The sequence below is a fragment of the Capsella rubella genome, unplaced genomic scaffold (assembly GCF_000375325.1).
Source record: "Capsella rubella cultivar Monte Gargano unplaced genomic scaffold, Caprub1_0 scaffold_1, whole genome shotgun sequence".
NCBI lineage: Eukaryota > Viridiplantae > Streptophyta > Magnoliopsida > Brassicales > Brassicaceae > Capsella > Capsella rubella.
Window position 1 is genome coordinate 10,422,843 of NW_006238923.1, and position 23,961 is coordinate 10,446,803.

A 23,961-nucleotide genomic window follows, 5' to 3' on the forward strand; every position below is an offset into this window, starting at 1 on the left:
AAACAACATTGAATACAAAATTTTTGTAGTGCCATATCTACTATAACTTGTGAGTGGCATTGTAGCTATGGTTAACACTAAACTCCACTTGGTATGCATGGTTGGTGAAAACACCACTTTGTGAACAATTTTTTCCTATTTCATCACTAGTACTTTATATCTTTTGCACTTTATTTGATGTAAGTACTCTCTTCTCTTCTCTTTTTCTTTTCTTTTCTTTTCTAGACAGATTGAGAATATGAGTGATAACGAAACTTGCCTTTTGGTCACACTAAAGTTAGGGAAATAGAGACGGCTATATGTAATTTAATACCAAAAGCAAGTGGGCGGCACTAACCGCTAAATTACTCACATCAGTTTTTGCTTTATAACTTTAAAGTTTATCATGTACTGTCGACATATCGAACTCACACGAAACAAAATTAGAGTGTTTAATAATCTTTTCTAGAACAACCACTTTCCAAACATTGTCTCCAACCAAAATATCTTCCCAATTGCTATGCTAATTGCTAATGATCAGAACGGTTCTTTTGCAAACCATATTATTAAGTGTAATGTAACCATTAAAGTATCAAGTTTTCCCGTCAAAACGTTTTATTCATCAATTTTCGTGAATTTCTGATACAAGTATAACCTCTTTTTTTTTTTTTTTGGGGTCAAACCTGATATAAGTAGAAGGATAAGTGTATAACCATATAATTTATTTTGTACATTATTTTACTCTTTAACACGTGTTTCGATTTTGATGAAGTTAAGGTCCTTTTCAAAATTACAATAAGAAATGGAAAAAAAAAAAACTACAAAATTATCTACTCTCCGACGAGTATCCACCATAGGAAATACAATCGTTAAAAAAGTGACTTTAAAATAATTTTATCATAAAAAAAGTCATTTAAAAACAATGCAAGACATGATACGTGTCATGACTTACTATAAAACCATCTCTTCAAACCAAGTCCATCATCTTATCTCATCATCAATCATCATATCACCAATCTGATCTAATCTTTAAATTTCAAGATCATGGCGAGCTCAAGACTAGCGAGATTCATAACGGAGGTTGCACCACCACAATTCGTCACGGTGATGCGGAGGAGGACGGCGAAGGTACTTGACACGATCAAGGAGGAAGAAAGAGAAGTTGGCACTGCAGATTCCATATTTTCTTCGAAGATCATCTCCTCACCCTTTGCTTCTCCTCCTTATCCCTCCTCTGTTTCTTCAGCTTCTTCTTCTTCTTCTTCCAGTTCCGGTCTAAAAACGTTACCGGTTACAGAGAACCGGAGTTCTTTTCCGGTTTTCAAGAACTAAACCAATTTTCAGATGTAAATTAAGTATCTGTATATATATGCATCATGCAAATGTTTGTTATAATGATCCGAAGTGTGTGTGTGTGTGTGTGGAGTTTGATGTCCCGGTGAGTTCCGGCGATTTGGATGATCGGAGTTTTTTTCCCTATCAAAGCCGGATCAGCATCGTGAAGACCGAGTCGGGTTGACCCGATTCATTAGTATTGTTGTAATCAATATAATGTGGAAGGGACTCTGTTGGATGTCGTTTTCAATCTATTGTTTTTTTCTATTATAATGAAATGATCCCAAAATATCAATAATTTAGGATATTGAACATCTTCATTGACTTGGTAAAACCTTCTACAATCTTTGACTTGTGACCGTATCAACTGAATTTGTGAATGGTTCAATCTTTACAAGCAAGTGAATAAAATGGTTAAAATGGTGGATTGAAACATATGGTATTATTACTAAATGAATGGTGGCTAGACAAACCCTTCTTGAGAATATATAATTTACTCAAAATCAATAGGTCATTTTTTTAAAAATATGATAATTTTTCTTCCACGGTTTAATTAGAGAAACATTTTTTTATGTCCACTTAGACTTAGACCAATTTTGCTTTCACTTCGTTTCTAAACATAATTAAGCTTTACGTTCTCTCCCTTTTCGTGGACCGTTTGTTTTCATATCACGGTCCGGTTCAGTTTGTGTTAAACAATACTTTTCTTTGCAATATTAAATCTAAAATTTATATTCATTTGCTCGAGTATTATTAATACAAAAACATTGCCAATAAATACCATGATGATATTACAAATTGCCAGTTGAAATAACACAACTGTAATAAAATTTTGTTTCAGGTACTAAAACTCGGTGTATATATGATTTGGTGTATCAAACGGATGGCAAAGGGGAAACAAAGCTGACAATATATAAATTACAAATCAATCTTTTTCTTTTTACAAATTAATATAATGTTTATATTTTATTTTTCAGTCACTTGTGAATACAAAACGAGACTATCAAATCATCTTGGCGGTGTCAAAATGCCCTGTTAGCTTGCGAGTTGAGTTGAGTCAGCTCGATTTTTTATGAGTCTATTAAAATAAACAAAACAAAAAACTCCCATACGGAATAGGTTTTTGAGCATTCTATCATCTTTAATTAATTTTAATTTAATTTTAGTAGTTGGATTTGTTTTAATACTTGCAAAGAGGGAAAAATTGAGAGAACGTCCTGACCGCCGGATTCTACAGAAAGTTTTCGAAATTACATAGAGGGATTTAGGGTTTCTAAAATGATGGGGTATTTGTAGAGATTCTCTTCAACGGACCTTTTGTTATGTTATATAGAAACTTCAAATTTGAAGAAAAAAAACACAAAAGCCGTCTATTTCAAAATTAGAAATTTGAATGTTAGTTTTGTACACGTACGTCACGATTCTTATGTTATAAACGTTATTAACGTAAATAAAATTTTAATTCAAGGTTAATGCATCCCTTTGGATAACATTACAAAAATTCAACTCTTTGGACCTCAAAAAAAAAAAATATTAGCAAGCAAAATCAGAGTAATATAATGGGTTGTTAAACAACTTTAGAAACCTAATTAAATTTATGTAGTAACGAATTATAGTCGAGAATCGTGTATATATACAGTATAGTACAACGAGTATCATATAATATATGGAATGAAAAATAAAATATTTGGTTTTTGTAAATTATACTTGTAAGAAGAGTAATATATGAAATGTAAAACTATTAAGGAAAATCCAAAACGAGAAGCTCATCAATGACATAGAAATGAAATCGTTTTTCCAAGGTAACGAATCATATGCGAGGCAAATCATCTTAGATAAGCGTGTACAATTCCATACTATGAGTTTCGGGTTCCACTCTCATGCATGCACAATGCATTATTCTAATAGAATTGAATTCAATTTGGTTGGTGTCTATATATGTACGTTACTAGCTATGTCAGAAAGAGCTTCAGTAAAATCACTGTAAATGGTTGTTTTATTCTCCCATAATCTCTGCAAATTAGTAATAATTCATTTTAATTAAGGGGAAAAATAGAAAGAAAAAAACAACGTCTTGGTCGGCTCCAACAGACACTCGAACATGATTTGTTTCGGTTAAGTTCCGTTAATTTAGTTTTTTCATCTTTCTTTTTTATTTGCGGTCATCATCATCATCCATCGATATATCAAAAATCAAACACGGACTCGTGGATCGACGGTATATAATTTTATTTCCTTGGTCAAATATAATATTAATGAACTGACAGATAACATACGTTTCTTAATAGGAAAGTCACACAACTAATGCTTGCTATTTATTTCATAACTTGGAAAAAAAATCTGAACTATTTCTAGGTTTACAAAGAAAAAAGAGCTAATTATTTTTCAACTTATTAAAGCATCAAACAAAGCTTATGGATGCATCTACAAATGATCGACCAGTTGTTACAATTCTAGTAGAATATAGTTTATAAATTTTTAGATAAATATAAATATATATTAAACGACTAGACCAGTATGAATATGAATTGGATATATAACCTTCTTTTTTTTTTGTAAGAGTATGGCATCATTCATGGGTATATAGGTTATAATTTTAAAGTCAAAGCTTTCTAGAAAACGTGGCAAGTTCATGGATCTACATTTGCCCATCAATGATTTATTCTCTTATTATATAATATTATGTTACATTTCTTCTTGTCATTGATGAGCATTATAACATCAGAAGAAACTAAACTATCTGGGTTGACAACTTAAACAAGTACGTATAACTATTTAGTTTTGTTTTTACTATATATATATATATATATATATATATATATATATATATAACTATTTAGGTTGATAACTATATATTTGTATAACTAACCTTTTTGAAAAACATATATATAAACCATGAATGCAAAATCCAGAGTAGATCAATAACAATACCATACTTTATAAAATATAGAACCAAACCACAAGCACATCATCTAGATAGAAGATTCGAAACAGTTGATCAATCAAACCATCGAATATTAATTGTTAAGTGGTTCGTAATAATGCATTGTTTAAAGGTTTGTATATATCAATGCCCCTTTGTGAACCATTTATAGTCTTGAAAAGGGCACGTGGCTCTTTGATATTGCTAATGGCTTTTCCATAACATCAAAAGTTGAATTGGACAATTCAAAACTAATTGATAGGAGTATAATTTATTAGCGAGTTAATAAAATTAAAGATCCTCTTAATTTCTTATAAGCATATGTTTGGAATCTTGAAGTATAATCAGATAATATTGGATAAAATGCTGGAAGCTAATTGGATAAGTGGTATAGAAGCTTCTTTTCTTGGTTTAGTGTTTTTTAAAGTTCATTTCAAAACATTTTAATGATGTTCAATCAAATGACAACAACAATTAAATAACCAAAAAACTGTATATAAAATTTTGATTTTAAAGGGTCATATTCATAACAAAATGACCAGTTAACTAATCCTAGTAGCATATATTAGTATTTTTGTATATTACGGATTTAAATCTGTATAATGAATCTATGTTGATAAAAAAACTGTAACGAAAAAAAATTGGATAATGAAGACAATATAAATTTTGATTACATGAGGATTTACTACATGATTTTAGCACTACCAAGGTAACATTCTGATTTTAAGGCTTCATCTCTGAAGTTTTTATTAATTTATAAAGCCATAACCTACCTTCCTTTTTTTGTATTTTGTGTAACACTTAGTTTTTTAAAAAATTATCAAATTATTCAGACAAAAGTTCTCATTTTTTTTTTTTTAATAATAGACTTATGGTTTTGTACCTACAACGGATCCACAAATCTATAAGAGAAAAAAAAAAAACTAATTGCAAACCAAAACTAGAAATCAGATATGGAAGTTTGCTACCGAAAACATGAGAACCACTGCTAGCATTGATAGACTCTGCGTTACGGCCATTGTCAAGTTGATCGAAGTAATCAAAACTTAACGCAAAACCAATTCCGAACAGAAACCTGTAAAAGTTTTTCCAAAACAGAAAAACACAAGACAACCAAACTCTTATCTTGCTAATTTTCTATCTGGGAAGATTTCAAGATGTATCTCACTAATCAGAAAAGGTTTGATTTGAACATGAGAAAGAAAAAAATTTCTTAATACAACATTTTAATAAACATATAAAACCTCATAAATTTAGTCAACAAACGTCAAATACTTGTCTGTACACATTTGACCCAAAGTAACCTTATAATATTGTGTTCATACCAAATAAATATAGAAAATATTCATCGCAAGTAAAGGCACCAAAAATTCAAATCACATATTACAAACGTTACAAAAAATAAAATAAATCAATGTATTACCAAGAAGAAGAAAAAAAACGCTTTACTTTAGTAACGGTTTTTATTACATTGGAATTATTCTTACCCATATTTTTTAACATCTTATATTATATAAATAAATAAACTCTACGTAAGCCTAAAAATATATATTCAAATGTAACTACTGTAGAATACGTCAGACGAAAGAAGCCATAGATATAACCTTCCTCGTATAATCCCTAAACAGAAATTTTTAATTAATCCATTTACTTAATTAAACAATTATAATGATTAAATCATAAAGTAATCAAAGTAAATTAATTTAGTACTAATTTCTTTTTTTATTTACTTTAAATTCTATTCCACCCATAGATCTCTCTCTCGCTGTTTTCTCAAAACCGGTTTCGATTTTTCCTTTGTAGCCGAAATTTGCGATTTTCACCCAAAAAAAAAAAAAAAAAACTCTAATTGAACAATTTTTCACCGTGAGTACTGAACAAACAAAATCATCACTACAAAATTTTGAAAATCTTCGTCTTTTGATGGATCTTCGTCTTCGTCTTCTTCGTCCTATTTGAATTGTCTCCGCACACGAGAGTTGAAATTCCCGATTTTTTTTTTTTTTTTTTGAAGTTTTGGGGTCTCCGGGTCGTTGAGGGTTTTATTCAGATCTCACGATGAGCGTTGCCAAATCCCAAGTATGGCAGCCATGCAAGAAGAAGAGGTTCTCCTCCTGAAGAAGATTCAATAGAGATCTCTAATTTTTATATATATCTATATCTATAGAAGCGTACGAGATTGAGATTGAGATTGAGATTGAGATGGCTTCTCGAACAACACCTTCACGATCGACTCCTTCTCGATCGACGCCTTCTGGTAATGGTTCTTCAGGTGGTAGGACACGAGTTGGTAAGTATGAGCTTGGGAGAACTTTGGGTGAAGGAACCTTCGCTAAGGTCAAATTCGCTAGAAATGTTGAGAATGGTGATAATGTTGCCATTAAGGTTATTGATAAAGACAAAGTTACCAAAAATAAGATGATCGCTCAGGTACTACTTGTATACATATCTCCTTCTTCTCTTTCTTTTCGGGTTTACGCTGCTGTGATATAACATTTTGGATTTTGCTTTTTTTTTTTTTTTTGTAGATCAAACGTGAGATTTCAACAATGAAATTGATCAAGCACCCAAATGTGATCCGTATGTTTGAGGTTTGATTCTTAATTTTCTTCTTCTTTACCCATTTGATTTCATGTATTGAAGGAGACTCTTAAGAGCTTATATTCAAAGTTGTTCTTGTTCTTAGATTCTTCTGCAATAATCTGAGATTTTTTCTGAAGTTATGGAACATATTTGTGGTCCCTGGCTAATCATATTTATTTATAATATTACGGATTGAGATTATTCTATATTTTTCTTTTGGTATCTTTGTAGTTACCGATTGATTCTCTTCTTCTTCTTCTTCTTCTTCTTATTCAGGTGATGGCTAGCAAAAGTAAGATCTATTTCGTTTTGGAATTCGTGACTGGTGGGGAGCTTTTCGATAAAATTGTAAGCTTTCATTGAAAGATGTGTTTTTCTTCTTCTTCTGAATACTATGTGGAACAAAGATCTTGATTCTTCAAAATTGTAATGTATTAGTCAAGCAATGGGAGGTTGAAGGAAGATGAGGCGAGGAAGTACTTCCAACAGCTTATTAATGCGGTTGATTATTGTCATAGCAGAGGAGTTTATCATAGAGACCTTAAGGTTAGGAATCTTACTCCGTGATCTCTTGCGTAGGGTTCTTATGAATGAAGTGGCATCGGAATAGAAATTTGATGTGTTCAAAATCATGTTGCAGCCAGAAAATTTGCTTCTGGATGCTAGTGGTGCTTTGAAAGTGTCTGACTTTGGATTGAGCGCTCTACCTCAGCAAGTTCGAGTGAGCATCAATATATTGATTCCTTTTTTTATTATTTCATTGTTGTAAATATCATAGTTTGATAATTCAGCTATTATGGCCCTGAGGAAAAAGTTTTGAGTTATCAAAAGCTGATTTTGTGACCCTTCTTCTCTAGGAGGATGGGTTACTTCACACAACATGCGGAACACCCAATTATGTTGCTCCGGAGGTATCATCGAATGCTACTGAAAACTGACACACAGTTGTTTTGAAGCTGGTAGTCTATTATTTTCTAGTCTTTGTAACCTTCTATATTTTCTCTCTAGGTAATCAATAACAAAGGTTATGATGGAGCGAAGGCTGATTTGTGGTCTTGTGGAGTAATTCTCTTTGTCTTAATGGCTGGTTATTTACCTTTCGAAGATTCTAACCTGACCTCTTTATATAAAAAGGTATAACGCTTTGTTCTTCTTCTTTTGCTTTTCTTTTCATACATATTCATTTTGCATGCTATCAGAAAGACTTCAAGGTTTGCATTTCTAGAAGGTGTCATTTGGTTGTATGGGTCCTCTGCGTATATAGCATAAAATGCCACCTGAGTCTTCCTTCTTCATGATTACAGATTTTCAAAGCAGAGTTTACCTGCCCTCCCTGGTTTTCTGCAAGTGCTAAGAAGTTAATCAAAAGAATTTTGGATCCCAGTCCAGCAACAGTATATTTTTCTTACCCTATTATATTAGAGGGGATTTCCTTTGATGAGGCAAAGGCTTCTATTGGATTGAGTAAATTTGAAGGCTTTACACTGTTTCTTTGTATTGGGCAGAGGATTACATTTGCTGAGGTCATTGAAAATGAGTGGTTCAAAAAAGGGTATAAAGCACCTAAATTTGAGAATGCTGATGTCAGTCTTGATGATGTTGATGCAATCTTTGATGATTCAGGGGTAAGGCTTATGTCCTTTTGGTTGTTTTCTGTACTTTTTCCTGGATGATTGCTCAGTTTGTTACTGTTTGTTAATAGGAATCTAAGAATCTTGTTGTGGAGAGGCGAGAAGAAGGAACCAAAACACCAGTAACTATGAATGCTTTTGAGCTCATCTCAACATCCCAGGGTCTCAATCTCGGTTCACTTTTCGAAAAACAAATGGTACAGAATTCTGAAAAGTAACTGGTCCTTCAATTTCAGCCCTCAATGCTGTTATTTTGTTGACGATTTTCAACTATCTTTTTGCGGGTTTGGTCAGAACCTAATAAGAAGTAGATTTTTGCCAGAACCTAATAAGAAGTAGATTTTTGCCAGAAACTTTAGTGACCAATACTTCTTTGGAAGCCCATACTTAGTTTGATAAAGTCGTCATTCTGATTACTAAACATCTATGATTTCAGGGGCTTGTGAAACGGAAAACTCGATTTACTTCCAAATCTTCGGCTAATGAGATAGTTACAAAAATTGAGGCTGCGGCAGCACCTATGGGGTTTGATGTCAAGACAAATAATTACAAGGTTAGAATACTGTTATATATTTACCCGTGCTGTGGAGTTGTATTGGTTTGTTGCTTCTGATTTGACCCCTTTACCATTTCTCAACTCCTTCAGATGAAGCTGACAGGAGAGAAATCAGGCCGCAAGGGGCAGTTGGCAGTTGCCACTGAGGTTAGCTTTCACAATAACCAGTTATCAACCTTTGTATGGTGTCGCCCAGTGTTGAATGAACCTAATTTTAACCTAATTAACATATCTACCTTCAGGTTTTTCAAGTTGCTCCATCTCTTTACATGGTTGAAATGCGAAAATCAGGGGGTGACACCTTGGAATTCCACAAGGTATGCAAGGCTTATTAAGACTGAAATGGTTCTATCAAACACGAGCTTGTGCTTTTTTTGCTTGTCAAATGGTGTTCTAGTAATTGTTGTTTGAATCTTGACCTTTTGCCTCCTTTCGTGCTCTTCTTTTAGTTTTACAAGAACCTTACAACGGGACTCAAGGACATTGTTTGGAAAACCATCGACGAAGAGAAAGAGGAAGGAACCGATGGTAAGTATGAAGTATCTGCCTTGAATAATCTATTTGTTATGTAAGCCTAGAAAGGAGAAACAAGCGAAACATCTAAACACAAATCCTGTTCTGTTTCTTCAAGTTTCAGGTGGTACTAATGGTGCCATGGCTAACGAGATAGCTGCGAAACAGCCAGCATAAGCTGTTTACTTTTTCTAATATAGATTTTGTTCGTTTTTAAAGTACTATAGTGGTGGGTGGGGGTTGCGAGTGGTTTTGAAGTTATACAAAAGAAAGTAAACAGCGTATGCTGGCTGTTATACAAAGAAAGCGTAAAGAAGTGAAGCAAAGCAGTTTGAAACTATATTGGGGATTATTGATATTTAAATTTGTTTGATTCCATGGCATGTTGTGAATAGCTTGCGTGTTGCGAGTATCTTAGCTTGAATCCGATAAACCGGAAAGTAAAAGCTTTACAGATTTGTTAATTTGAGAATCGATTTGCCATTTGTTCCCTATCGGTTTTCACTTTGGATATTTGTACAGTGAAAGTCAAATTGATTCTGTCTGCAAATGTAAAAAAGAAAAATCTCTTGTGTGTGAACCTTTGTAAATTTTTAATCCCCAAACCATTAAGAAATCAATGCAAAGATTATATGCTAATCCTAATTAATGTTTTATAGCTCTTACACAAAAATGAATGTAAAGTTTAAAAAACAGATTTTGTTATTTTCCTATCTGATATCACAAGATCAACAAGTTTTCGATATTTGATGGTTCATCGTGATTTTTTTAGTCTTACTATAGTTGTAGCTCTGTATCTGACTATCTTCTATCAAGAAATAAAACTTCAGTTCGATGACTTCGAATTATGCATTAATGTGTTCTTAAAGTAATACTCGAACGTAAGTTGTTGTTTTTTTTTTTGTATAGAAGAACATTGACAATGGACGATAGAAAAGTAACACATGGGAATGTTCATATGACATTTACAACAAAGAAACCAAACTTTGCCTTTCCTTTTTATTTATTTCCTTTGCTCTTATTCTTCTTACATGATAAACAGATTCTGAAGAGTGAAGACCACCAGTTTCAAATAAACCGAAAGAATAAATGTTTGCGGATTCGGGTTTAGCTCGAGAGCCCTTCGTTTGTTACGTACACAGCCCATGCTTCCTACAATTTCCCAAATGGCAGCTAAGAGTTAGTGACAAGAACACTAAAAACCCGAAGCTTGAATGTCGATTTTTCGATTCGGTTTTAGTACCTGAAGAATGGCGAAAACTCTACTCGCGACAGATTTCTGAATCGGTGAAGCTCCTCCTCTTTGTTGTAGCTTATCTGGATGTAAACATAGCCGAGCTTTTTGATAAGCTTTCTTCACTTGTGATCCATCTCTAAGGTTTGCTAAAGGAATGGCGTGCCAATTGCTATTTGACCAAAGAACCTGTAATAAAAAAAACCGGTTTAGTAACCGGTTTACTTGTACGAGACGAAATTAAAACCAATTCAGACTCTGATTACACTTACATGATGTAACGTTGAGAGGAGAAGTCTAATGTTTGTCTCTTTTCCGGTTAACCAGATTCTTATCTCTTCATCTTTCATCTCCATCTCCATCTGCATTATCATTCATTTTGTCTCATCAGTTTCTTGAGAAAAGTTCATTCTTTCATTTTCCCGGGAAAATGTCGATGACAATGACACTAACCTCTTCTTCTGATTTGGGTTCTTCTTCACTTCTTCTTGAATCGATCACGTCTTCTTCTGTTTGCTTTGTTTCTGGTCTTTGTGATCTCTCTTTCGCCCAAGCTATTGCTTCATCCATGTCGTTTGAATCCGAGTTCCCTCCTCCTCCTTCTCTGTAACGATCGAATCGATCTGAGTTTATCTCAATCACGTAAGAGCTCATCTCTTCCTCTTCTTCGTCTTCTTCTTCTTCTTCTTCTTCTTCATCTTCTACTACTACCTCTTCGACTTTACAGTCTCTGTTCGTTCTCTGTTTTGCATCAGTGTTGACTACTTCTTCTTCTTCGCAGATGAAGGAAGAAACAGGGGAAGATGCAGGGGAGCTTGGTCCGTAATCATCCATTCTTGTGAAGGAATTAGGATCTAAGCTAATTGTCTCCGGCGAGGCTCTCCTGGATCCGCTGAAATGCGGTTTTCTGTAGTAAAAATCTGCTTTTTCCGGTGTGTTGTTTTGGCCGGAGAATGAATCTTTGGATGTTGGAAACGCCGGAAAGCTCTGTTTCTTTGATTCTCGTTTATGACTTCTTGAAGGGACGTTTAACGGTCTAAGGAACAAAAAAAACAGAGCATGTTTAAAACTACGAAACTGTCCTCAAGAATTGTGAATGAACCAGCAATGATGTGGAGGATAAAATAGTAAAAGTCCACTCACCTGAGTCTAGAAGTGAAAGAAGAGAATCCGGCGTCGTCACCGGAAGTTGCCGCCGGTGGAGGATAGTGAGGACTGAGCTCTTCGGAAGAGAGCACCGATGAAGAATTAGATCTCGATTTGGCCATTGAGCTCTGTTTCTTTAATCCCTCCTTGGCCGATCCGCCGCGGCTGCCGAACACACCGTCGTAGAACCCTTCTCCGCCTGAGGGAATCCTGAACGCCGGTAAGTTTCTGCCGTGAGATTTAGAAGAAGAAAGGGATCCGCCACCGGAGAAACTCCCCGGCGGTCGGAAAATCTCGTCGTAGAAACAATCAGAACGAGAGAAGTCGCCGGAGAATTTTCGGGTGAGGAGGCTTCGCGGCGGACCACCGAAAACATCAGCGAAATCTTCGGCGTCGATCCGAGCGTCCATAGATTTACGAGCGATGGAGAAGAACGGATCAACGCTTAAACCCATCTTCATACGCCACGATTCGTCCATCTCCGCCGGTGAAACTCCGGTAACCGAGAGTTGTAAGAAAAAAAAAGAAGTAAAGAAGAGAGTGTGTTGTGTTGTGTAATAATGTACACTAACGTACATGTGTATTTATAGTAAGCAACGAAAACTAAAATAGAAGATTTAATTTTAATTATTAGTATTATTTTTATCATGGGTGGATTTAATTCGTTTTCAACTCTTATTTTTTTTCCTTCAATTAATTTTTTTTTAATTTTAGTGTACTTTGTGGATTAGTATTGCGTACGACACATTACACATACTACGCATTTAATGATTTTATCCAAACATATAATTATCTATCATAAATCATAATTGTGATTCGTTTTCTTTTATATAAGGATCATAATTGTAGCTCATTACCAATATCTTCATTTTGATGAATCGCAAAACAATACTAAAAATATATAAAACGATTTACTCTAAGTCTATGCACACGCACACATATTTCTTAAAAAGGCTTTGCTTTGGTTATATATTTCATGAAAAGGTTTCACTACTGAATCACCTTCTTCTACATATGTGATTCTTTTGCATCCCATTTTATTATATACTAATAAATTAATTATCTTGGTATTGATATTTGTTTTTGGACTTGCACAAGTATATGTTTATGTCTTCTAAACTCGAGGCAAATTCTTAAAAAACCATGTATGTAATAACAGATTTTGACTTCTTCTTTTTTCTTTTTTTCTTTCTTTCTTTTTTTTGTTGTCACCAAATAGCATGTTACCACTTGGGAGTCCCTACTCTACTCAGAAGACATGATTTAATGGTTTCCGACCTTTTGCTGTATCATTATTATTTTTCTCTCCTCTATAAAAATATAATTTTCTTCAAAAAAAAAAATGTATTATTCATTAAGTTTTCAGTTATCTTTGGGTGATAGTGGTTCCTAGTGGAGTGTAAAACCAAAACACAACAAATCTCATCTATTTAGATTATAAAAAGTATATCTAATTTTTTCAAATAATTTACAATGGATTTATCAAGTTTAGGCCCTACCTCATAAAATATCTAACTATGATATTTATAAAATCCGATGTCATTTTTTGCATTTGTGAAAAGTGAAAAACATTCCAACATGTCTCCCGTTTGTTGTGTATTTCCAAACTGAAAATTATATACTTTTCTTACAAGATCAAAAGTATTTAGACTTTGATTCATTTATATATTATCTCTCCGGTTAGCTTTTTTTTTTATATGTTTCGTTAAAACAAAGATACTATTGTTCTATAGAATTATTCAATAAGAACTAAAACATTATGCTTTTTAATTTATTTAAATGCATGTAAAACATGATATAGTAGATGTCAGAATACCAAAAACAATAAATATGTGTTTAAAACAAATCATATTTGACGAAGAAACAAACACCCCACTTATAGTACACTTGGTAATAGATAGTGTAAGTGTGTAACATGTCTAAAGAACAATATGATTGTATAAAACTTCTTGTAGTAAAAACCATTGTTAAACTCATATTGTTGAATACTATTGATGAGTGATGACTAAGATCACATTTGTTTTTTTTTTGACAAGTCATCAATACGATATAGAAAATGTAAACCAATAAATTGATATATAATTAGAGTCACTTCCTATAGATATTCATATAATGTTAGGGGAAGGATTATTAAAAACATTTACATGAATGTATATAAAATGAAAAATAAAAATAAAATAAGTGGGTGAAGGAATGACACATACCCTTTGGAGGGGACAATGCATGCTATCATTTGATGTCAATAAAACATTCTTCCCCACCAAAAAGCCAATACTCTTCTTACTTTCCAACACATGCTTATCATATTCCATTATTCCCAATACTAATTACATAGAAAACAAACTTCTTCGTTAATACAAGTTTAATTTATATATATATATATATGATGCCCTCGAATGGACAGATCATTAATTTATCATCACATTATAAAAAAGTGGTTGTTTTATATTATGTTATTTTGTAAGCAATTGTGTTTTGGCATTTTCATCATATAAATTATCTTGGTTATCAATTCTATTAATGTTCAATAATCATCCCCTAAGCATGATCTTAAGCTCAATTTACTTCAATGGATCACACATTTTGGCTGTTGTAAAAGATCTTTCCATTTTGGCTAATAATTAAAAACTGAGAAAACAAGATTTTTAATTGAAACCACTTTTCCGAAAAAGACCATGCAGTTTTTTTTTAGTTGCCATTTTTGCAAGGAACAAGCAAAGTGATAAACATATACTAGTTTAGAACATGTATCAAGATTCAAAACCATTGAACAGGAAACATTACAGGTAAAAAATGCAGATCAGGTGGTCTTCAAGGGGGACAACTTTATCTTCTTTCTAAAAAAAATACTATATACTATATAAAACCAGATACAAAAGCAATCATTTCTTCTGGGATTTGCTCCCTTAAGATTCGAGCTTAGATCATTTTTATTAAATTAATAACAAAGGCAAAAAATTAGATAAAACTAAAAAAAAATAATCATGGATGTTTAGCTGTTATAACTTACAAGCATGTGTGTGAGCTGTAATGCTTCCTTGTAGTTTTTTTCAGTATGCTATGTTGCAAATTAAAGATGTTGCCCTCTTTGTTATATCATACATCAAATCTTTTTTACGATATGACTTTAGAGATCAAATCTCCTTTTTCTATAAAGGAATGAAAAATCTTAGTGGTCCATTAACACAATTTTTAAAACAGTAAAATGAACGAACAAATAAGAAGTATAAGCATATCAAACAAATTAGAAGTATTGTCAACTAACACTGGTAGAGACTCAAAAGGAAATATTTTCACTGCTGTGAGGCTTAGTTCAGTAAGTAAGTTGCAGTGAATCCTCGTTCGACTAGCTTTCCAAACCACAATGGTCGAATCAAGGCTATGACACCGCTCCACAACTAACTCGGCTAATCGACAAGCGAATCAGCTCTTAAGGCGGCCAACAATGCATCACCTGGAAGACCTTCATCAACTATGTTTCCATGTTAGACTATATGCTTTCTTCCTTTAAAAACCAATGAATGTAATATGTTTGATAAGCTTGGATATACTCCCAAAATCCCAAGATATTTACTCGTTTACCCCACCAAGTGTGTCAAGATGGGTAGGGGCAAAAGAGGATTTACACAACAATTTGACCGTACATAGGAAATGAATGATCTATGGGTGCAAATTGGAGGACAAACGAAGTAAACAGAACATGGGATATGATTCAACAAGCAAAAGCATAAGTGCCTTTGGATAATACCAAACACAAAATCCTCAAAGGCACAGTCCAGTCCAGGTCAAGCACAAAGAATGGATGGCCATTACCAATGAGCTTTCTCCTGACGACGCGTAATAAGCCGACGAGGAAAGCGATTGTAACCATAAGCAGACAATATAGACTACAGTTATATTTAACCTATGTCACTTTTAAACCACAGTATTTGCAGAGATGGGTGAAAACAAATGAATGAATATATCTATTTTTAAGATATTTATGTTGCCAATGGTGTTGTTATACATACCCATGAGTTGAGGAGATGGGGCAGAGTGGAAGGACTCGTGGTGTTTTGTTGCAGGGTGATTTGACAATGCAAACTACAAGCAGAAATCAACCGACATCATAAAAAACACATTTCATTTGCAGACAACGGTAAAAAGAAGGAAACTTTATATATAGATATTTATGTTTTGAGAGAAGAGGGCTAAAGGAACTACATTACTCATCAGGCCAATGGCATGGATTCGTTGCGGGTGACTTCAGTAATGCGAACGACCCATCTCAACAATGAGGCTGTATAATTCATGGAGATGTAATGAAGGATTCACCAATGTTGTTTATACATTAAGCATAAGTTAAACGAGCTTTTTGTATGTTCTCTTAGCTTCCAAGGCTGAAAATCCTAACCGCAGGACTCTCTTGCTTAACCTAAAGTGTAATCACTTGTATTCATCCATTTTGCCAACCTACAGGGTACGGTTTCAATACATAAGATGCTAAAGACCTTACTAGGTGATGGGTTCAGTCAGAGCCGTAGAGTTTCTAGAAACTATTTTTCTGTAAAGTTGGAGACTCTCAGTACCTGCGCAGTGTACAGTCATAAAACATCTCTCGCTCTGTCGCATGTAAGCAATAAAGATCCTTTGATGCTCCAGTAAAGATCCTATGAAGCTCCAGTGGCATTTACTGTTAAGTGTTGATGAAAATATCATAAATTCGAAGGTAGAATCCTGTAGATAAGTCAAATCCTACATTCACAGACAACAACAGTTATAATCGCTGTCGTATGCTGGGACATACCATTAAAACATTACAAACAAAACAACAAATCACATCACTAAAGATCAATTCAACATCTTTTCTAAAAAATGAATTTCACAAGAGGTTCTGAAAGCAACACTTTCTTTTTAGCAAGATGGTGTTTGGAATTATATGGTAACAGCGAATGCACAGAGTAAGGAACGAGTTTCGCATAAGGTTCTCTCAGCCTTTTCATGGAAAAACAAACCGCAACACGCCGAAATGGAAATTGCTCAGTAAGTTCCAAGAAAAAGTAACAGTTTAAAACCGTTAATTGGACAAGCAGAGCAGACACAATCTTTTGTTTGCAGAATATAAACAATCAACAACAAAAGCAGTCACTGAGGTTGGTACGCTCTTTACTCACTTTCCCAGCAACAGTTTCTAGCTTTGGCTTACTATCAGAATCAGCCAAGATGCAGGCATTATCGTGGAAATATTATTTGATAAGTATCTCTAACATCACCAGGATCACACGAAAAAAAGCAATGATCGACGAGTTAATTCCGCGTTAGTACAACATACAAAAATCAACTAAAATACAATAAGAAAGAAAGAGACAGAGAGAGTTAATGCAATAAGTAAGCTATCAGCTTCACTATACCAAATACAAGAAATAATGGATATCTTTATTAATACCCCATCAAGGATAAGTCATCTATCGTATTTCTAACCATAGAATTCTGTCTGTCCCAAAACTTTTCCTTTTTCTTCTCATAATTGATAATATAATTATCATATGCATTCAGAGAAAGTGAAAATCCTACAAGAATAAAAACTCTTAGTGTTACTGTAATACAGTCACGCCTTCTCATTTGCATGGACAACTTTTTTCTATTTGCTTTTGTTTCTTTCCGTATTCTAATTATGAAGCAGCGACCAACGAAAACATCATGCTCTATGATGAAATCACTCCCCAGAATAATCAAAATGATCTATAAACAGTGAGGTATACTAAGCATTGTACGACCTGTCAAGTGTCAAACACCTCTAATTTGCTATAAAGTAAAATAAAATTTAGAGAGAGACATAATTTAGGTCACTATTGTTTCTTTCTGTTTCTGTTTGCTTATCTATGTTATAATGTTCTAATCATGGTAACATGGAAACACAAACGCAAACGCAAAGAACCAACCGTGGCGTTAATTTAAGTAAAGCGTAGAGCACAGGGACTTATCAGTACTTGATTGTATGGTGCACTTAATTATGGTTCCTGCAGAAAGGAAAAATCATTCCACCTTCTTCCTTTCGGGAAATGTCATTTCTTAGTTTCGTCAAGTCATTAGTAATGAAATTAATGAGTAGAAGTATTGAGAATAACAGGCTGCTACCAGGAAAATGTGATATAGAATAACTGGTTTCTGCTCAAACTGGTTTCCTCATGCCAAGAGGCGGCAAGAGCATCAACAAAGAAATCCATCACCGCTAACGGAGTGAGACCCTAGTTCCTTTGCTTGGGATCTGGAGACTGTGACTAAAAAGCAAAAAAATACAACAGCATGTTGTTATCATTTCTAGCACTTCGACAGTTGTATTATCAACATCGCTTTGCTTGAAGCCTGAATTAGCCTATCAAGAAGTTTGTTGTTACAAAAATTAAAGTAAAACAAGAAGTATTTACTAGACCATTGACTGTTTTGAGGATTGGGGTGAAATATGACCACGCTCAACCAAACGTAACATTAGCTGATCTGCGTCCTCTACTTTTCCGTCTAGAACCAGTCTTTTGCTAAGCTTCTCACACATCTTAATATCAGGTACCAGATTGCGGTTAAACATCCGACAGGCCACTTTATATGCTGACAGAGGCGCACCTTTCTTAAGATAGCCTTCAATAAGTACATAACATGTCTTAGCATCAGATACTGAAGCTGTCCTCAGAACCTTTCCCAAAAGTTTATCTGCCTCCTCGAGCTTTCCCAGACCACAAAGCTTCTCAATGACTTGATTATAAACTGTCCTGCATTTCTGCCTCAGTATCATCTTCTCCAGTATAGCCACAAGATCATCAACTTTTCCCATTTGACAGTATCGATGGATGACAGTCCTGTATGTAACAGGGGTAGGATCTATACCTTTATGAAGCATCTTCTTCATAAGCTCCGTTGCTTCTAATATTCTACCTTTTTTTCCCAACGTATCAATTAAAGTAGTATATGTGAAGACATCTGCGTGTTTGTTGATCAGGTACATGTCATCAAGCACTGAGAGAGCAGCATCTAGCTCATCGTTCTGACAAAAACCATGAATCACTGTAGTGAAATTCACGACATTAATGGCACAACCCTTGTTCAGACACTCCTCCATGAATTTTCTGGCCTCATGTGTTCGCCCATCCCGACAAAGGCTCTGGAGCAATAAGTTGATTTCAACTGGGCCAGGGAAAAAACCTTTTAGTACCATCTCTCTCACCACATCACAGGCCTCAGACAGTTTCCCTTCCCTTCGCAACCCATGCATAATTACGCTATAAGTAATCGAATTTGGACTCCACCAGTGCTCTTCGCTCATGTTCATCATTTCTCTTGCCTCTAACGATTTCCCTGTACGGCACATCCCATTTAACAGAGCTGTGTATGACACAGTATTTGGTTTATGTCCATGTGTGTGCATAACCTGAAGAAGCTTTTTTGCTTTGTCCACCTCACCCAAACGACAGAAGCCATTGACAACTGCAGTATATGTTACTACATCCGGAGGGCAATGTCCTTGCGATAGCATTTCATTAATGAGATCTTTAGCCTCAGACATTCTTCCCTCTTTGCACAATGCATGGACTATAGCACTATAGCCCACCTTATCAATCCGAAAACCTTTTTCTTCAGCATCATTTAGAAACCAAAGAGCCTCATCTGCATGATCATGTTTTGTGAGCATATGAATTAGAGTATTGTAAGTGACTTGATCCGCAACCAAACCATGTTCTTTTGCCATTTTCTTCATCAAGTCTCTCACTTCCACAATCCGTTTTTCTTTACAAAGATAGCCCATTATGGTATAGTAACTAACTTTATCCGGCAAACATCCTTTACTAGGCATATCCTCTAGTAGCTCAATTGCCTCCTCAACTCGATGCAAGTCACAATAACCTCTGATCATACAATTATAAGTCACTACATTTGGCATTATACCAACAACCTGCATACGTTCGAGAAACCGTAAAGCTTTCTCCAACCTATTCCCTCTCAAGAAAACATCAATAGTTGTATTGCAAATTAACAAGTCAGGTTCAACTCCAGCTCTCTGCATAAGAGTCAACACCTTCAACGCGTCTCTCAGCTGACCTGCCCTACTATATGATACCATAACAAACGAAAATGCTGTAGGGCTTCGATATATACCTCTACGTCTCATCAGAACGAGCACTCTCCTAGCACCTTGACACATTTTAGTCTTACTAAGAACCTCAAGCATACAGTAATACACCATGGGATCATGGCGATACCGCCATTGACGATCCGCCCAGTAGAAAAACTTAAGAGCAACCCGTTCATCTTCTTGTGAGCGTAAAACAGCGCAGACTTGTGATGGTTTAAGGCTCCTCAAAAGATTCCTCATCTGGGCTTCATGCTTCGGGTTCCAAGATGACCTGAGGCCAATCAATCTACCTATCTCTCTCACCAAAGGATGCCTAGATTCATCTTCTTGGACATTGAATCTACCAACGTCTTCTCGTGATTGTGGGATCTTCCCAACCGATTTCAGAACAGCGAAACCATCATCACGCTCTTCGCCACTTGTCCCACCACCTTCATCTACTTCTTCTTCTTCTTCTTCTCCCAATTCATCTACCTCATCAAACCTAGGGTTTTGAATGTCCCCAAATCCAGCTTCGCTAACGTTCGTAGCATTCAAAGCTGATGACTTTCCGAAACCCAATTGACTGAACTCTTCTAAATGGTCATCTTCTTGACAGGAAACTCCTCCTATCTCCGGAACATGATTAAAGACAGGGGTTTCCGACGAGAAAGATGCATCGTCGTTAGAGATTGAGCAAGGTAAAACTCGGATTAAGGGTCTACGGAGAAGCCGATTAACCCGTAAATTCAACATCAATCAAACAATAAGAACAGTAGAGCGAGAAGCTTCTTCACTAATTAAGCTACTCAAGTCTCAAGGTAACACACACAAAGCTATCTCCGTTCTTAACTCAAAACTGAGAAATGTTTGCAGAAGCATAACAACGGAACCATGCGAAAATTGAAATCAGAAAGAGGGTGACGAACCTATAGAAACAAACTATAGGTCGAAAATCGAAAAATATATTAAAAACGTGGGCTTGGCCAAAAACCGTTAAGATTACGCCACGTGGTGTAGACAAATTAGACAAAAACCGTTGATATATTTATGTATTTATATTAAATTAATGTTTTTATTCTTTTTGCTTCTCTCCGTCCTCTTGTGTACCCTTTGCGTCGTCGACACTCGACACCCTTGTCTTACCATCGACTCGAGATTCCTCCTTCGCCGGAATATTCCATATATATACACACAGATAGATACCTAAAAATATTAACATCGCCGATGATGGACTGTTCGATTCCGACTGAAAACGGCTCCGTTACCTCTGAACGTGATAGATCGGCTCTGATATTCCTCGGAACGGGATGCTCCAGCGCGGTACCAAACGCAATGTGCTTGATCCAGCGATCTGATAGTCCCTGCAACGTTTGCTCCCAGTCGCTTTCGATTCCTCCTGAGCGGAATCCTAACTACAGGTACATTCTCGTGTTGCACTTATTTGATTTGATAGATTCTATGTAATTCCAATGCGAGTCTGAAAGTTTCAGAGATTTTTGGAGTTGCTTTAGGATCTTTTCGTAGTGGAACTAATTTTGATTTCCGTAAGAATTGAGATTGAGATTTGGGATCTCTTACTTCTGTTTAGCTAAACTGTGTAGCACATTCAATTTTTCTATGTTTGTTGTTCTACTTTGATCCATGGTTGAGTTGAATCATATGAAGCTTTGAAGATTTCTCTGTGGAGCTGCTTGAGTAGATTCCATCTCATAGCTGCTTGTAGCTTGTCTTATTCATTGTAAGAGATCTTGTGGGTTTTGGCAGGGGGAATACTTCACTGCTCATTGATTATTGCCAAAGTGATGGCAAACATAAATACATTCAAATCGATGTTGGCAAGACTTTCAGGGAACAGGTCCTTCGTTGGTTTACTCTTCACAAGATTCCTCAAGTTGATTCTGTAAGTTTTCGTCTTTTAATCGTTTTTTATTTCTCTTCAATCTGCCTGTCTGATGTCTCCATTGAGATTTTCTTTTTCTGAATGATGTTTTAACTTGCCTAAGATATTTATGAAGAAGCTAAGATGAACCAAATCCTAACATTTTTGTATCGCAATTCTCTAGTTTTCCTAACTGTATCAGGGAGCTCTCAGTGCATATGAGAATTAATTTTTGCATGAATTGCAGATCATTTTGACTCATGAACACGCGGATGCAGTACTTGGCCTGGATGATATACGTTCTGTGCAACCATTTAGCCCTACTAATGACATAGATCCTACTCCAATATTCGTAAGCCAATATGCTATGGATAGGTAATAAAATCTTCATGATCTTTGGTAATCTCAGTTTTACCTTCTAGACTTTAAAGCTGTAGTTTCGACAATCACATGCTTTTCTGAAAACAGTCTTGCTGTGAAGTTCCCGTATTTGGTTCAGAAGAAACTTAAAGAAGGCCAAGAAGTTAGGCGAGTAGCACAGCTAGATTGGAGGATAATTGAAGAAGATTGTGAGAAGCCATTTGTAGCTTCCGACTTATCATTCACACCACTTCCAGTAAGTTTCTCAAAGCCTCTGAAGAAATAGTGAATCATGCCTCCCTGCTTATCAATGTGGAAACTCAATCTTATTAAATGCCGTAGGTGATGCATGGAGAAGACTATGTATGTCTTGGTTTCCTTTTTGGTGAAAAATCAAGAGTGGCGTATATATCGGATGTATCACGCTTTCTTCCAAACACCGAGTATGGTAAGTCTTACAAACCGCTTAGCATGTCTGCATTTTGACATACTTGAAGATGACTCAAACTTAGTTGCCTTTGGATTTAACAGCTATATCAAAATCTGGTGGTGGACAATTGGACCTCCTTATCTTGGACACATTATATAAGGTGTAACAGATCATCACTAAGGCATTACATTTTGAGGTTGAAAGTTTAATGTGAGCTGATATATTCACATTTTTTTTTGTCCTAAACTGTGATTGCAGACAGGATCGCACAACACCCACTTATGTTTCCCGCAGGTTAGCATAATTTAAAGGTGTTTGTTATTGTATTTGTATGGTTTATCAGTTTATGTATGCTTACTTTTGTATTATGTAGACACTAGAGACAATCAAAAGACTGAGTCCGAAAAGAGCTCTTCTAATAGGAATGACTCACGAGTTTGATCACCACAAGGACAACGAGTATCTTGAAGAATGGTCTAAAAGGTAAGAAAACTATAAGAAAACCCTTGATAACATAATCTACCTGACGAGTGCATACCATAGAAAGAGAGAAGTAATATTATTTGCTGCAATGCTTTGGTTTGGTAGGGAAGGGATTCCAGTAAAACTCGCTCATGATGGCTTGAGAGTCCCAATAGACCTATGAAGAGGTAAAAATGATTACAGTACTAGGCCTTCTCATTAAGGAAACTAAGATTATTGTCTTCTTGTCTTAAGATACAGGGAGAAAGAGAAAGAGAGATCTCACATGGCTCCACATCAACATTATCACCGAAGTTTTTGTTTTGGGTTTTGTTTACTCGTCAAGTTTTAGTTAGAATTTCTGACCAAACGACTGATTATTACTTTTTTTTTTTCAGCAGATATACCTGTTATTTTACGATGTTGATTAATACTTTGTCAATCAATTTTATAAAAGGAAAATTGAAGAAAAGAGTAGCAATGGTTCCACTTCGTATAAATTTTCAAAAAAAAAAATAGATCCACTAAGTATTTGATGTGTATATCCCTTTAACTGTAATAGGGCTGATATAAAGTATGAAAAAGGTGTTTTACCATTTTCTAAGCATTCCTCAAACAGAGAAGTGATTGATTGGTACGCAAAATTTAGTTCCCAAGCGGACCAAAAGAGGTTCTTGTCAAATCCACAGCAATCCCCAAAGGCCATTGTGAAATAGATAGTATTCTGTGATGGTTAAAATAATCATGAATAATTTATTTTATTATTGAAACCTTTATTTATAAGCAGAGTAAATTTCTTTGCAGTTATAGAAAAACCTATGTTTGAAAATTACAAAAAAAAAAA

At 35.0% G+C, this 23,961-nt stretch overlaps 5 protein-coding genes across 20 annotated transcripts; 3 read left to right on the top strand and 2 right to left on the bottom strand.

The window, feature by feature from the left end:
- The first annotated feature begins 954 nt into the window (after positions 1–954).
- LOC17900249 lies at positions 955–1,634 on the top strand. The gene has a single exon (XM_006304269.2). The coding sequence runs from the start codon at positions 1,024–1,026 to the stop codon at positions 1,309–1,311; it is 288 nt and encodes a 95-aa protein (XP_006304331.1). The 5' UTR covers positions 955–1,023; the 3' UTR covers positions 1,312–1,634.
- Positions 1,635–6,047: 4,413 nt separating this feature from the next.
- LOC17898874 (CBL-interacting serine/threonine-protein kinase 23) lies at positions 6,048–10,100 on the top strand. 2 transcript variants are annotated; one of them, XM_006306305.2, is made up of 15 exons: positions 6,048–6,667; positions 6,766–6,828; positions 7,097–7,168; positions 7,259–7,366; positions 7,461–7,541; positions 7,678–7,731; positions 7,829–7,954; positions 8,125–8,214; positions 8,326–8,445; positions 8,523–8,648; positions 8,888–9,004; positions 9,098–9,154; positions 9,250–9,324; positions 9,457–9,535; positions 9,639–10,100. In XM_006306305.2, the coding sequence occupies exons 1-15, from the start codon at positions 6,440–6,442 to the stop codon at positions 9,695–9,697; spliced, it is 1,455 nt and encodes a 484-aa protein (XP_006306367.1). In that variant the 5' UTR covers positions 6,048–6,439; the 3' UTR covers positions 9,698–10,100. The 2 variants fall into 2 exon arrangements, with proteins under 2 accessions (XP_006306367.1, XP_023644779.1); XM_023789011.1 differs by having other exon boundaries at positions 9,645–10,100.
- A 306-nt stretch (positions 10,101–10,406) lies between these two features.
- LOC17900147 (putative tyrosine-protein phosphatase auxilin) lies at positions 10,407–12,439 on the bottom strand. The gene is made up of 5 exons (XM_006307284.2): positions 11,898–12,439; positions 11,208–11,790; positions 11,027–11,116; positions 10,764–10,943; positions 10,407–10,672 (listed from the first exon to the last, which is right to left on the bottom strand). The coding sequence occupies exons 1-5, from the start codon at positions 12,377–12,379 to the stop codon at positions 10,628–10,630; spliced, it is 1,380 nt and encodes a 459-aa protein (XP_006307346.2). The 5' UTR covers positions 12,380–12,439; the 3' UTR covers positions 10,407–10,627.
- Positions 12,440–15,032: 2,593 nt separating this feature from the next.
- LOC17898748 (pentatricopeptide repeat-containing protein At5g39710) lies at positions 15,033–20,884 on the bottom strand. Of its 14 annotated transcripts, XM_023789152.1 has the most exons (8): positions 18,308–20,884; positions 18,018–18,160; positions 17,870–17,927; positions 17,054–17,142; positions 16,469–16,634; positions 16,104–16,352; positions 15,911–15,983; positions 15,033–15,372 (listed from the first exon to the last, which is right to left on the bottom strand). In XM_023789152.1, exons 1-2 carry the CDS (start codon positions 20,737–20,739, stop codon positions 18,112–18,114), a joined length of 2,481 nt encoding a protein of 826 aa, XP_023644920.1. In that variant the 5' UTR covers positions 20,740–20,884; the 3' UTR covers positions 15,033–15,372; positions 15,911–15,983; positions 16,104–16,352; positions 16,469–16,634; positions 17,054–17,142; positions 17,870–17,927; positions 18,018–18,111. The 14 variants fall into 14 exon arrangements, with proteins under 14 accessions (XP_023644920.1, XP_023644917.1, XP_023644922.1 ...); XM_023789149.1 differs by having other exon boundaries at positions 17,054–17,899; XM_023789154.1 differs by lacking the exon at positions 17,054–17,142.
- A 167-nt stretch (positions 20,885–21,051) lies between these two features.
- On the top strand, positions 21,052–23,592 carry LOC17899973 (putative hydrolase C777.06c). 2 transcript variants are annotated; one of them, XM_023789157.1, is made up of 10 exons: positions 21,052–21,404; positions 21,751–21,886; positions 22,113–22,240; positions 22,334–22,481; positions 22,568–22,673; positions 22,757–22,815; positions 22,914–22,949; positions 23,029–23,138; positions 23,244–23,305; positions 23,379–23,592. In XM_023789157.1, exons 1-9 carry the CDS (start codon positions 21,211–21,213, stop codon positions 23,299–23,301), a joined length of 975 nt encoding a protein of 324 aa, XP_023644925.1. In that variant the 5' UTR covers positions 21,052–21,210; the 3' UTR covers positions 23,302–23,305; positions 23,379–23,592. The 2 variants fall into 2 exon arrangements, with proteins under 2 accessions (XP_023644925.1, XP_023644924.1); XM_023789156.1 differs by having other exon boundaries at positions 21,054–21,404; positions 23,373–23,592.
- The last annotated feature ends 369 nt before the right edge of the window (positions 23,593–23,961 follow it).

What these genes read in the sequence shown, in the direction of transcription:
- LOC17900249 (XM_006304269.2), top strand. Translation starts at nt 1,024, where the DNA reads ATGGCGAGCTCAAGACTAGCGAGATTCATAACGGAGGTTGCACCACCA.
- LOC17898874 (XM_006306305.2), top strand. Translation starts at nt 6,440, where the DNA reads ATGGCTTCTCGAACAACACCTTCACGATCGACTCCTTCTCGATCGACG. An exon ending in TCAAGACAAATAATTACAAG is followed by an intron (nt 9,005 to 9,097) that starts GTTAGAATACTG and finishes CAACTCCTTCAG; the next exon opens with ATGAAGCTGACAGGAGAGAA. An exon ending in AGTTGGCAGTTGCCACTGAG is followed by an intron (nt 9,155 to 9,249) that starts GTTAGCTTTCAC and finishes ATCTACCTTCAG; the next exon opens with GTTTTTCAAGTTGCTCCATC.
- LOC17900147 (XM_006307284.2), bottom strand. Translation starts at nt 12,379, where the DNA reads ATGGACGAATCGTGGCGTATGAAGATGGGTTTAAGCGTTGATCCGTTC. An exon ending in TCTTTCACTTCTAGACTCAG is followed by an intron (nt 11,791 to 11,897) that starts GTGAGTGGACTT and finishes TTTGTTCCTTAG; the next exon opens with ACCGTTAAACGTCCCTTCAA. An exon ending in GAGTTTTCGCCATTCTTCAG is followed by an intron (nt 10,673 to 10,763) that starts GTACTAAAACCG and finishes GGGAAATTGTAG; the next exon opens with GAAGCATGGGCTGTGTACGT.
- LOC17898748 (XM_023789149.1), bottom strand. Translation starts at nt 20,739, where the DNA reads ATGTTGAATTTACGGGTTAATCGGCTTCTCCGTAGACCCTTAATCCGA. An exon ending in TCAAAACAGTCAATGGTCTA is followed by an intron (nt 18,161 to 18,307) that starts GTAAATACTTCT and finishes TTTGCTTTTTAG; the next exon opens with TCACAGTCTCCAGATCCCAA.
- LOC17899973 (XM_023789157.1), top strand. Translation starts at nt 21,211, where the DNA reads ATGATGGACTGTTCGATTCCGACTGAAAACGGCTCCGTTACCTCTGAA. An exon ending in AGATTCCTCAAGTTGATTCT is followed by an intron (nt 21,887 to 22,112) that starts GTAAGTTTTCGT and finishes CATGAATTGCAG; the next exon opens with ATCATTTTGACTCATGAACA. An exon ending in TATCATTCACACCACTTCCA is followed by an intron (nt 22,482 to 22,567) that starts GTAAGTTTCTCA and finishes TAAATGCCGTAG; the next exon opens with GTGATGCATGGAGAAGACTA.